General features: G+C 53.7%; 1 protein-coding gene across 2 annotated transcripts; it reads right to left on the bottom strand.

Annotated features, from left to right (window-relative positions):
• Positions 1-8,737: 8,737 nt before the first annotated feature.
• On the bottom strand, positions 8,738-11,856 carry LOC111155506 (early growth response 3). Of its 2 annotated transcripts, none has more exons than XM_022515687.1 (2): positions 11,589-11,856; positions 8,738-10,285 (listed from the first exon to the last, which is right to left on the bottom strand). In XM_022515687.1, the coding sequence occupies exons 1-2, from the start codon at positions 11,740-11,742 to the stop codon at positions 9,276-9,278; spliced, it is 1,164 nt and encodes a 387-aa protein (XP_022371395.1). In that variant the 5' UTR covers positions 11,743-11,856; the 3' UTR covers positions 8,738-9,275. The 2 variants fall into 2 exon arrangements, with proteins under 2 accessions (XP_022371395.1, XP_022371390.1); XM_022515682.1 differs by lacking the exon at positions 11,589-11,856 and adding an exon at positions 11,108-11,486.
• Positions 11,857-12,482: the final 626 nt, after the last annotated feature.

Here is a 12,482-nt window from a genome sequence, read left to right as displayed (position 1 = left end):
GAAAGACAGAGATTGGGGGAAGCGGGGGAAGGGGAGGCTTTTGGAAAGACATGACATGGGAGGCCAAAGAAAGACGGAGGGAAGAAATTTCTCTTTTCCAGATGCAATTGCTTAGAGAAATCTATAGAGACAATGCCACAGCACGAACATTTGCAACAATCCTGGGGCACCAAGCTCACAGCGAGGGCTATAGTAGATCAAGTGATTTCAGGAATGTCCCATCGGGCACATTCAAGGCTTGGGGTCCAGGTGAGAATATAACTGTATTGGAGGAGCCTGGCCACCCACCAGCTCTTTGCCAAGGCAGGAAACATGGCCAATCCGGCCACAGATGAAGGAGGAAGCTGGCTTGCAAGGAACGATTTCTGTGACAGGAGGCCAAGGGAGATTCCCATTGTGAGACAGTAGGGCAGTAGGAAGAGTCATCCATCTTATGAGGGATTTGGCACCAAGGCAAGTGTCCACAGGAAGGGAAAGGGTTCTTGGGCTGTGTTTCTTGAAGGAGGCAGTTCTTTCTGTCCTTGGCCAAGCTGGGGTTTAGGAATCATCAGTGGCCTCTGAGAGGACATGAGAGCAAGGTTATGAAGACTGCAGCTGGGCAGGGGGGTGGTTAGGAAGCCAAGTGGGGAAGGGGGATCACTGGGGGCAAAGAAGAGAGGCAGACTGGGCAGAGGGAGAAGGACTAGCAGCCCAGCATGAGTCCAGCTCTCTCCCCTTCTTCCTGGCCCCCTTCTGAGCTTGTCCCTGGCCACTCTGGCTTCATGTGGCTCTTTGAATAGTTCCAGAAGGCCACCAGCAGGGCCTTACACTTGCTGTCCCTTCTTGCCCAGATGTCCACAGGACTGCCTCCAGCACTTCCTGCATCTGTACAAAGGCCCCTCTCCAGTGAGGCCACGGGACTGCTCCCTATGCTACCCCCCACGTGATTGTAACGCCCACCCAGTACCTCTCATTCCAGTCACCCTGCTGTATTTTTCTGTAACACATATCACAATCCAACATACGTATTTGTTACCTGCTTCTGCCCTGGACAAGGGAAGCTTTATGAATGGAAGGATGCTGTGTCCCTCAGCACATAGTACGGAGGAAATGAAGTAACCAGCACTTTCCATGGAGCCCTCCACTGAGAGTCTGGATCTGAAGTCCTAGCTCTTCCTTTATTGGATGTGATCTTGGAAAAGTCACAGAACCTCTGGGAGCCTCTTTTTTTTTTTTTTTAACCTAGAAAAGAGGGTGTTGGACAGTTAGAGTCCCTTATGGCACCTCAAATGCAGGGGAACCTCTCAAGGCGATGGGATGAGCTAAGGGCCCGGGCTATCCGCGATTCTCTCCTAGATCACCACGGCCAGGACAGCCCTGGATGGTGCTTCTGCTCCCAGACTAGGCTTGGGCCGGGGCAGTTCCCTCAGCCCTGAGGCTGGAAGCTGAGAACTGGCCAGAAGGCAGAGGTCAAGGATGGATGACTAAGAACAAGCCTCAGATCCAGGGAGAGGGACAGACGGGGAGGAACTGGGGCTGCTGCGTTTTATTGAAATCCCCGATAAGGATCAGGAAGCAGGCAACAGCCCAATGACACATTAATTAACTTTGCAGATGATACCGCATCGGGAAGGTGTCATATCCACCCAGCGAAGTGAGAGAGACAAGAGGACCTGGGATGGGGTCAGGAGCCAGCCAGGAAATGGCAACAATGAACAGCAGCTGCAGCCGGGAGCGGACGGGACGGACTGTGTCCTCTGGGTGGACTTGGGGTGGGGGAGCGGTGGAGAGGATCCATTTTCAGCATACAGATGTCCCGCGGAGGGCTGGAGCTGGGGGCGGGTGGTGAGGACCGGAGGTTGCCGCCGCTCCATTTGAACTGGTGTGCGGATCTCTGGCAGACACAGAGCTTGCTTTCTTGCCTCGGTGTTTGGAGGGTGCGGGAAAGGGGACAGGGCAAGGGACGAAGAAAGGAAGAAACATGTACAGAGCATCCACTGTGAAACAGGTGCCATATCCTTTGTGTGGTCGGAACTCCATGATGGCGGGCTAAGACCAGAGGAGGAAACTCAGGTTGGGAGAGACTAAGAAATCTGTCAGCGGTCACACCGTAAGCAAGTGGCGGAGCTGAGATGCCAACGGAGATGGAGATGGTGACTCCAGAGCAGGCTAAGGGCCCCAAGGGAAAAGCCAAGGAGCTGGCTTATCAAACCACCTCCCAGGTTTTAAGACGGAGTCTTGAGCAATGAACCAGTGCCCCAAAGGAGACTTTCCTTAGGACCCTGGGGTCACACAGGCACTAGAAATTTTCTGCCTTCCTGCTTAGAGGGCCTGACCTTCCTAAGCAGGGAGGAAAAGAGGACGAGGAAGAATGGAAGACCTTCAGGGGCACAGACCCCCTGGGAGGGGAGAGCAAAACGCTAAGGACTAGAAAGTGCTAGAGCTCTTGCAGCCTGTGCTTGAGAAGAACCCAACGTGCCTGGAGGCCCCAGTCTGTTCTGGTCACTAATGTCTCTTTCTCTCTCTGTGCTGGAGACAGGGACCTGATTCTTGGTGGGGGTGGCAGCCACCCCAAACAAGACAGGTGTAGAGAAAAAGGTAACTTCCCCTCTGGAGGGTTGGGGTGTCCCCAGCCTCAGTGGCATCTGACATCTCTTTTCCCCCTGGGAACCAAGAGGTGGAAGCATTCCTAAGACTATAACTAGGAACTCAGTGGGGAACTCAAACACGGACTCAAGTCAGCTGTCGGCCAGTTCAGAACAGAGTAGTCTGTTTCTGTGTGGGCCATGATGCCACTGTGAAGGCCTGAGGTAAAGATGGCTGCCGGCCCTGGGCAGGCCTCACTGGGAGAGCCAGCTCGAAGGACTTGCATTTGTGTTCCAAGCAAAATGAGCAGGGCCCAGAGAACACAGCTGGGCAGTGAGAGGATGGGAGGGTTGTGGAATCACAGAGGCTCCCAGGAATGGGTGAAGGAGAGGCCATAGGCGCTGGGTGGGCTTCCTGAGGTCCAGGAGAGCAACTTCTTTGTCCCCTGTCCTGGGACCTTGAGAGGAGAGGAAGATATCAGTAACCCGGTGAAGCCCCACATCTTCGTCCTAAGAGAACGTGCAAGGGCCTTCCTGGAGATGAGGCCAAGAAGCAGGCGAGGCAACATTAAAGAAACCACACGGCGGCCAAACTCCCACTCAGCCTCAACATGAGAGCCTTCCTAGTGAGCAGCCAGTACCATCTAGAAGCTTGGGTTCTCTCATTCTTGTTTGCAGCTTTTGGCCATGTTCTGTGTGCTTCAGCTCCTTTGTAAGATTCCTCAGAAACCTTTCTTCCAGCCATCTGCGTGTTTGCCAGAAGGGAAGAAATACTGTTCTCACGCCCAGGTCAGAGGGCTGAGGAGCACTGGGCTCCTGGTGGCCAGCAGAGGTGGAGGCAGGGACTGTCCCAATTTCAAATGCCAGACAAGGCAACCATGACGAGAATGGGGAATGAGGCTCCTAGGCAAGTGAGTCAGGGTCTGGTCCCTTCCTTCCCCCGTCATGGACAAGTCAGAGACTTATGAACATGACCTCTGTTCCTTGAAAATGACCAATTGTTGAAAATATGAGAGATGGGATAGAAATGAACCTTCAAGCAAAAACAGGGGTGAAGTTTCCAGAGCTGGGATGTTGGGAGAGGCTGACCAGGCCAGACATGTCCCCGGCCACTGTGGATGACTGACAGGGGCCTGACTGCTTGCAGCCTTGTCCCGGAGACTGAGGTGGCCAAGGGGCTCCAAGAGTCCCTTAGATCTTTTTTCTTCCTCTGGAAACCTCATTCCCATCCATATAAAGAGTGGGTTTTCTAAAAAGAACCATTTGGGATAGATTAAGGATTATGACCTCTTTTGAAAACCACATGGCACCTTTTAGAAAGCCATTTAGAAAGAATTTGCCAGTATGACTTCTGGTCTCTGGGACACGCAGAGGCCTTCTACTTTCCTCAGGCTTATTATTCCACGGCACCAGGAGGGCCAACCAACTGAGGCCAGGAAAATGTAGCCCACAACCCCTCATCTATGGCAGGCAAGTTCTGGATTAGTAAAAGGGGATCCGTAGCCACTGGCCATTAGCCGTTACCTTGCTATCGTCGGGATCTACCTTGCTATTCCTTTTTATATAGTTGAGAAGAATATGTAGACCCACACTTACATCACTACTACCCCCACCATTAGAAAATAAGCCACTCCTTGCCCCCGCTTCTCATGAAGTATCTCCTCCTTTGTACCCAGCCCTAGTTCATGGAGTCCAATTTTGCAAAGAGTCATCACCTCCGGTAAAGCCACTCCCAAGACGAGAGAGAGAGAGAGGAAGATAGAGAGAAATCCTTTCATTCACCCTAAACTAACCTTTAGCTTGCTTTGGACATAGTTAAGCCCCTTCCATATTTCTATGCCTGATTTTCCTCCCGGCCAAGCTTCCATTGCTTCCTTCTCCTGATAGCTCTATCCAGCCCTTTCCTCTACCATCTCTCCACTTCATCCCTAAGTGTGAAGGTTGAGTTTCCTCTCCCCATACTTACAAAACCCAGGCAGGTTGGGTTGCTGGTATGATGCTATCTGGGACAGCCTTATCTAGCTACAAAGTATGAATCAGAGATTACACCACACAGGGCTGGTGCCAGCCAGGCGGGCTGCCATATTGTCAAGTAACCCAGTGGTTGAACCAGGTTGGGTTGAGTAATATGCACCAATGGGAAGTGAGTTTATTAATCATGCAGCATAGTACACTGTTGACGAAAGTATAACTCTGAGGGCCTGATTTGATTGGAGAAGGTGCAGGTGGGGCCGGATGCTAACTATGAAGACACCCAGTGACGCTATCCTTCTCTGATAAATATGCCCTTGAAAAACACATGGAAATCTGGAAGCAAATATCTAGTTTAGCAAAGAGGTGGGTTATATGCTCAATCTTTAGGGCTTTTCAGCCATCTTGGATTCCCTTTGCTAAAAAAAAAAAAAAAGGATACTTCCTTGTGGCTATAGCTGCAGTTTGGAATTTCGAAAGTTTCATGAGGTGAAAGAAGGGAATTCAAGATGGCAGCCCGTGACCTAGAATTGTGTGGGTGAGAAAATGTAAGATTCCATACAGCATTCTCTTTATTGATCTCACACTTCAAAAAACATTCTTTTCTAAGGCCACAGCCCACCACCTACACTCGGGTCTGCCCTCAACTTCTCGGTAACTGAAGCCAACCGAAATACCACCCACATTTTTCGGGGCGATGGGCCTGACAGGGGCAGCAAGAGCAGTTTCTGAGCAGGGATGCTGTACTCCATTCCTGTCACTGTATGGTTGCTTCAGGCGGCAAGACATGGTCCCCCAGTTGCTGTATCTACGTCTATGTCTATGCAGCGCGCAGACACCGAGCCCCTGCTCCCAAGCTTCAGTGAGGCAGATGACACACAAAATACATAACAGAAAAGCCCAACTGAGTGTTTTAGAGGGCAGGCAGGAAGAAAGGGAGAAAAAGGACTGATCTGTCCAAGGATCATTCTAGAACAAGCTGCAGGAGGATAAAGGATTGTAAATAAGGTGAAAGGAGCAGAGTGGAGCCGGGGACGCACAAAGAAAGTGGGTGGGTATGTATCTCTTTAAGAGAACCGGGAGAAAGCTCTAGGGCTGGCCAATGAACTCAGTCAAGAAAGGGCAAGGTTCTGGGGGAAGAAAGCTCAAAGAGTGGGGGTGGCATCACCTCTATGGGAGATAGAAGTCATAAGATGTGAGGGGTTAATGCTATATAAAATATTCCTTGTATGTCCTCCAAATCTCAGAAGCATTGGATCCCGGGGAGTTCGTAAAAGCTGCTTTTTTTCAGCCAAAACCCTCTTTCCCAGGCAGCTACAAATAGTGAGGCCTGGAGAGTCCTGCCCAAGTGGGGCTGAAGTTGCATAATTTTTAAATCTGATTTTTCCCAATTATCTGACCACAATAGAGCTTCCAATCTTTCTGGTTATCTTGCCAACCTTGAAAAACCCTCTCTCAAGTCTCCACCTGTTTTTCAGGCTTCAAAAGCTGTAGCAAGAGCACTACTCAATGTGGCTCTAGGGATTCCACAGGGTCCTGCTCTGGTGCTCCCTGTTAGCACCAGAGCTATAGTTCAGCCACTAGAAGATCCCCACGTCTCTACCCTCAATAGCCATTAGAAACCAAGGAGAAGGGTTCTAGAAGCTTCCAGTCACCAGTTCCGATTCCCACGGGTTTATCTCATCTGCCTGCCTCATCTCTCTGGCAGTCTGAGACTCCCAGCAGCGTGGAGGAAGAATCCTTTTCTCTCAGAACCACTGTAAACACTCGACACTGGGTTTGAAACAGCAGAACCCGCGCCAAATTCTGACCAGCTTCTCATGATGCTAAATTCCAGGTCTCACATTGAGTTTTCAGAGCAAGAGCAACAAAGCCTGGCACAAGAACCTATCAAACCAACCCTCAGCCAAAAACAAAACAAGACAAAAAAACAGGCCAAACCAAAACTTTATACTATGAAAACAAGAAATAAAATAAGGAGATTAATAGGCCGGCTGATTGTCAGCAAACACAATATCTTTACTGTATTAGCATTTGCTCACAGTGCAAATGGTACAACATTACACCATTTCAATATTTCAGTTTTTAAAAATGCTGTTTTCATTAACTATATTATATTGGCATAACAATGTGACAAAGGAGCAAATGAAATGTTGGTGAAGAATTTCACCTTTTCACAATATCAAGCATATTTTTTTAACCTTAGTATAAGGTACTATAAATCCAAGAAATAAAAACATCCACAAAATATATTACATCTGGTTTGTCTTTTTCTAAGTACTCAACTTTATACAAAAGTCTTTCAAAAAATATCATTCCCCATAGGTTTTCCTGTTTAAAACCTGATTTTTTTTCTCTCAGTTCACATAAGTTAGAGTGCATTTTCTTTTGTTGTTGTTTTTTTAAAACATGCAGACATATAAAAAAATCTGGATAGCACAACCTTTTGGCAACAAAGTTATTTTTCTCTTAGTTTAAGCTTAAATGTCTGAGAACAGTTTTATTAAAACAAAGGAAAACTCAGATTATCATGCAGTGACATGCATAAACCAGAAGGAGCAAGGAAAAAATATTAAAGGATATTTGATTCCTCCTTCCAGCTTTGAAGTGACCAAAATTTTTGTTTTTAATAATCATCACATTATAAAAAGTATTCAGCAAAATACTGTCTCTGCAAAGAAAGATTTTACCCTTCAGCTGAAAAAATATGGGCCCTCCTGGCAAACTTCATCCTCTTCTCTCTCCTTCTACAAAAAAGTCCAAGTACCTGGAAATTCACAATCCCCCTGCTCTTTGATTTTTTCCCCTTTCACTAGACTCTTTTTAGTATTATTTATCCACCACCAAAGGAAACAAAAAACAAACCCAAAGAACAAAAAAACAAACAAACAAAAACCCCCGATGCTTTTTTTCTTAAAAAAAAAAAAAAAAAAAAGTGGGAAACGCATAAAGTGACTTTAAAAACAGACATTCTGTAAACTCCAGACCTTTGTTCCTTCTCTCTGGGCAGCTTAGTGACCGCAGGAGAAATAACGCTAAGAGGGAACAGTACATTCAGTCAAGACTGCTGGAAGCTGTGTCAGAGAGCAACCTTCCCTACTACTCCATTTCAAAAGAGTCACCCCTGTGTGTGGGGGGAGGAAGTGCTAGGGAGGGGGGGTGCCTGAGAAGAGGTGAGGTAGGGCGGGGAGAAAGTGAGAGCTGGGTGCGGAAAAGATAATGCCTCATTTCAGCAACAGGGATGAATGCAAAAATACCCATGTCTTTAAGGAAAATTTGGACAGAGATGTGTGTATGTGTGTATATGCACGTACACGTACATACATATATATGTGTATATACACACACACACATCTATGTAGATACAATCTCATCGGTTAAATTTTTCATAAAAAATAAATCATTTAAAGCTTATAATACCTACAAATTCTCTTTACTCCAGTGCGCTGCACTGGATCGCCAAGTGCCTTGGAGATTTTATTTTGCTGAGAGTACATGTTGTGTGTTATATATATATGTATATGTATGTATGTATGTACGTGTGTATATACACACACATGCACACACACACACACACACCATATACACAGCTTTGAATTCTACCTGTTGTGTGGGCAGTGACAAAGGACGAAAAAATGAGCCTGCTTTCCCATCACTGGGGAGAAGGAGAAATGGGTATGAGTGAGCGAAAACAGAAAGATGGTGAAATGAGGTGGCTGGTTGAGGCCTGCCTTTCTGGAAGAAGATTTTGAAAGAATGGGAGAAGGCTTTAGAGAGAAGGGAGAGGAGGGGGGAAAAGGGCAGAGGAGCGAACTCAGCAACACAGCTTTTGGAAAGTGGGGCTTGAGGACATAGATCTGTTACAAGGCAGGTTTAGTGATGGCTGCTCCTTCTCCCCGCAGATCAAACTGCCCTGAGGCCTGAGAGGGAAGCGCTCGGAAAAGGAGGGGTGCTGAGGGGCCACCCCTATACGGCGGTAGAAGCCCCACGGCGGCATCTGAGGCATTTCTGTAAGAAACATGATTTCCGAGCAGATGGAAGACCGTCTCCTCCGGCCACGTGCAGGCCCCCAACCTGGGACATTCCCCCAGCGGCCTGGGGACCCGATGTAGGGAAGAGTTTGGGGTGGACACAGCCCAGTTCAGCTCAAGAGTCTCACACACACATACACACACACGCGCGCGCGCGCGCGCACACCCACACTCCCACACACATAACACTCACGCGAGCACGCACACTCGCGCGGCGCATCCCCGCACGCAGGCGCGCGTGCGTGCGGCGGGCAGCAAGCTCTGCGCTTTGGTGCGCTCCTTACCCCCTCCCCCTCTCGGGTCTTCGAGGGGGAACCGAGGGAGACGTGGGGGGAACCGTGAGGTGCTTGGGTCGGGCGAGGCTTGGGCGGGCCCCGCCTTCAGTCCCCCGCAGGTCCTTGGCGCGGCCCAGCGGCCCCTGGATCAAGACGATCCGCACTGAACAAAGCGGGCTAGACGCCACCTTTCCGCCCCCACGCCTTGGTTAAGGGGGGGCAGCGAAGGGAGGGCGCCTCCTGCCCTGGCCCCCGACCGTTGGCCGGTGTGAAAGGGTGGAAACGGGGGACATCGAAGGGGAACAAGGGACCTTACGTCCATGGAGAGGCCAGGGCGCGGCCCCTGCGCCTCCGTGGCTAGCTTTCCCCGCTGCTTTCAGGCGAGCAGCTGGGAGACACTGCAGGGGAAAAGTGGGGATCTGGGGGCCCGAGCCTCAGGCGCAGGTGGTGACCACAGGGGCCAGGGACACTGGGGGCGCCGAGGACGCAGAGGGCGCACCCCCCTTCTCCGCCTTCTTCTCCTTTTGCTTGAGGTGGATCTTGGCGTGGCGCTTGCGCTCGTCGCTGCGCGCAAACTTGCGCCCGCAGAACTCGCAGGCAAAGGGCTTCTCGCCCGTATGCGTGCGGATGTGAGTGGTAAGGTGGTCGCTGCGACTGAAGCTCCGCATGCAGATCCGGCACTGGAAGGGCTTGTGGCCCGTGTGGATGCGCAGGTGCCGGGTCAGCTCGTCCGAGCGACTGAAACGGCGGTCGCAGCCCTCCGCTGGGCACGCGTGGGGCCGCTCGTGGAGCGGGGTCTTGCTGGGTCGGTTGGGATACTTGCGGGGCCGGATGGGCTTGAGCGTGAGCGGCGGCTGGGGCAGGCTGCCAAAGCCCGGGTGGATCTGCTTGTCTTTGAACGCCTTGATGGTCTCCAGGGGTGTAATGGGGGGCGGGTTGACCCGGATGGGGTCCATGCCCTGGAAGGGCTTGTGCTCCGGAATGGAGCCCATGTCGTTGGGGTGGTGGTATAGGTTGTAGTCAGGAATCATGGGGAAGAGATTGCTGTCCAAGGCCGGCTTGGCCGATTGGTAATCCTGGGGGGAATAGGCGAGCCCGGGGTTGCCTTGGGGGTCGTGGAAAGACACAGGCTCCGAGTAGAGATCACTGCAGTTAGAATAGGGGGGCAGCGCCGGGTACATGGCCTCCACGTCGCCCTGCGGCGGCTGCACCATGCTGGCCGTGGAGGTCTGAGTGCTGAGTGCCCCTGAGGCAGGGGGCACCCCCAAGATGCCGGCGCTCATGAGGCTAATGATGTTGTCCTGACACCAGTTGGAAGGGGAGTCGAAGGCGAACTTTCCCAAGTAGGTCACGGTCTTGTTGCCGGGGGCTGGCTGGAAGGAGCCCGAATAAGAGAGTTCCGGGTTGGGCTTCTCGTTGGTCAGACCGATGTCCATCACATTCTCTGCGGAGAGCGGGGAAGAGAGGGGAGGGGTGAGTGAAGCCGAGCCGGCTCCCGGGCCGGGGCGCCCAGGTCCTCGCCCAGGTGTGGAGGGTGCGGCCGGGTGGAGCGAAGAGCGCGCGGGGTAGGAGGAAAGCTGCGCCCGAGCGCAAAGCGGGCGGTGCCGCGCTCCCGGGCGCAACCTGGATACAGCAAAATACTACGGATCGGGGTGTGGAGTGGCGGCTGCACACACACACCACACACGCCGCGCACACACTCACGTATCACACGCGCACACACGCGCACGCGAGAAGCATTGTTGTTGTTTCCGAGGTGGGGCGGGCAGGTAGCTGCAGCTACAGGTAGTTTGAGACCCGGAGCGCTCCGGGCTCTCGCTCTCTAGCGCACGGAACTCGGCCTCTTCCCCTAGCCCTGTCCGCGCCGGGACGCCGCGCCTTTCCTGCCCCGACGAAGCCCCCAGTGCGCACCACGCCCGGGTCGCCGACCCGGAGCGCTCCGACGCTTTGTCCTCGGCACGTAGAGGGGTTCTGCCCGCAAAGGGAGCTCTCCCGCCGCCTTCCCGTGCCCCAGCCTTCGCCAGGCCTGGAGGAGCTTTCGGCTGTTAATGCAGGGGGGAAAGCCCAGCCTCAGCTAGCGAGGGTGGAGGGCGGCCGAAAACCGGCCCGCGTTTCCATGGCGGGAGTGGCCGCTCTTCCCAAGCCCCGTGGCTGGGGGATCGCCCCCCGTGATGGCCCCCGCGCGGGTGGACCCCTCTCCCTCTCCCCGCCGTCCCCACACCCCCACGGCTTTGCTGAACGCCCCGGAAAGGCAGCGTCGCAGTACCTCTCCCACCGCGGGGACTCCACGCCGCACATGGCTCCATCCCGGGTGGGAGGCTGAGGGAGTAAGGGGGGAGAGCGCGGGTGAAAGGGACGCTGGGCTCCTCCCGGGAAAGGGGGCGACAGCACCACGCCTTGCGCGCAGCCTGGCGATCGCGCCCCCTAAGTGGAGAACCCCAGAGCCGCTCGCACCTACCTCCCTCTGGTCGGCGGCTGCCCCCACCCGGGAGAACCGAAGCCTCTACCGTGGCGTCGCCAACCGAGCCTTCCCGATCGGGGAGGGCGGGAGGAGTGGGTGGGAAAAGCAACTCGCCCCCCGGAAAATTCCCAGCGCGCCCCCCACCTCTCCATCCATCCATCCATCCATCCACCCATCTATCCATCCATCCATCCATCCATCCATAGATCGCCAGCTCGTTCCCTCCTCCTCTTCCTCTCTTCCCCTCTCCTTCCTCGCTGCCTCGCCGCCTCCCCGCCGCCCTTACCTGTAGCCATCTGATTATAATGGGCTACCGAGTCGCTGCTGCCAGAGAAGAGGTTGAGCGCGCTGGGGATCTCCTCGGGGTACAGATTGTCAGGCAGTTGGTTTAGCAAACTGCTCATGGTCACCGGCAGCTTCTCGGCGAGTTTGCCGGTCATAGCACTCCCGAGCTGCCGCCGCCGCCACCGCCGCCACCGCCGCCGCTCGCTCCTAACGCAGCTTCCAGGCAAGCGGCATCCGAGAGGCGATCCGTGGTGCAGGGGAAAAGCATGCGAGAGGGAAAGTTCGGGGGGAGGGGGAGGGAAGAGGGGAAGGGGTGGGCCAGGGGAGGGGATCTTCTCTTTTTGGGGTGGGTGGGAGATAGGGCAAAAGGGGGTAATCCTCTTGGGTGCCTCAGCTGGTGCCGTAAGAGGCTGGGGGGGGGGGGCGGGTGCGGGGGGGGGGGGGGGGGGGGGGGGGGGGGGGGGGGGGGGGGCGGCCTGGGCTGGGGAAATCTCGGCCCGAGGGGGTTGGATGCGGCCTCAGTATTGATCTCACAAACAGATGCGCGCCGGCGGCCCCCCCGCCCCCAGCCGCCACCGCCACCGCCGCCACTGCCGCCGCCGCCGCCTCTGCCGCTGCTGCTGCCGCTGCTACCACCACCACCAGCCCCGCCGCTTCCTAGCAAGCTCACTGCTGCCCAAAAGCTCCCAGCCAGGGAACTCCACCAGCCTATTTATCTGAGCCCCGGGAAAGCTCCGTGACGTAGCTGCCCATATATGGACAGACAAAGCCCAGCCGAAGGGGCGCGACGTCACAATGGAAGCTCCTCACAATGGAACATTAGAAAGCAGGAAGCGGGCCGCAGCCAACATGCGGCGCCCGCAACGCTCGCGCACCTTAAGAAAATGAGAGAAAG

The sequence above is a fragment of the Enhydra lutris genome, unplaced genomic scaffold, assembly GCF_002288905.1.
Source record: "Enhydra lutris kenyoni isolate GAN:26980312 unplaced genomic scaffold, ASM228890v2 scaffoldscaffold3, whole genome shotgun sequence".
Lineage (NCBI taxonomy): Eukaryota > Metazoa > Chordata > Mammalia > Carnivora > Mustelidae > Enhydra > Enhydra lutris.
This window is presented reverse-complemented; position numbering and strand designations above follow the sequence as displayed.

Excerpts from the sequence above, each read along its gene's own strand:
- LOC111155506 (XM_022515682.1), bottom strand. The coding sequence starts at position 11,486 with ATGGATAGATGGGTGGATGGATGGATGGATGGATGGAGAGGTGGGGGG. Across the intron at positions 10,286-11,107 it reads GAGTCCCCGCGGTGGGAGAG|AGAATGTGATGGACATCGGT; the intron begins GTACTGCGACGC and ends CGCTCTCCGCAG.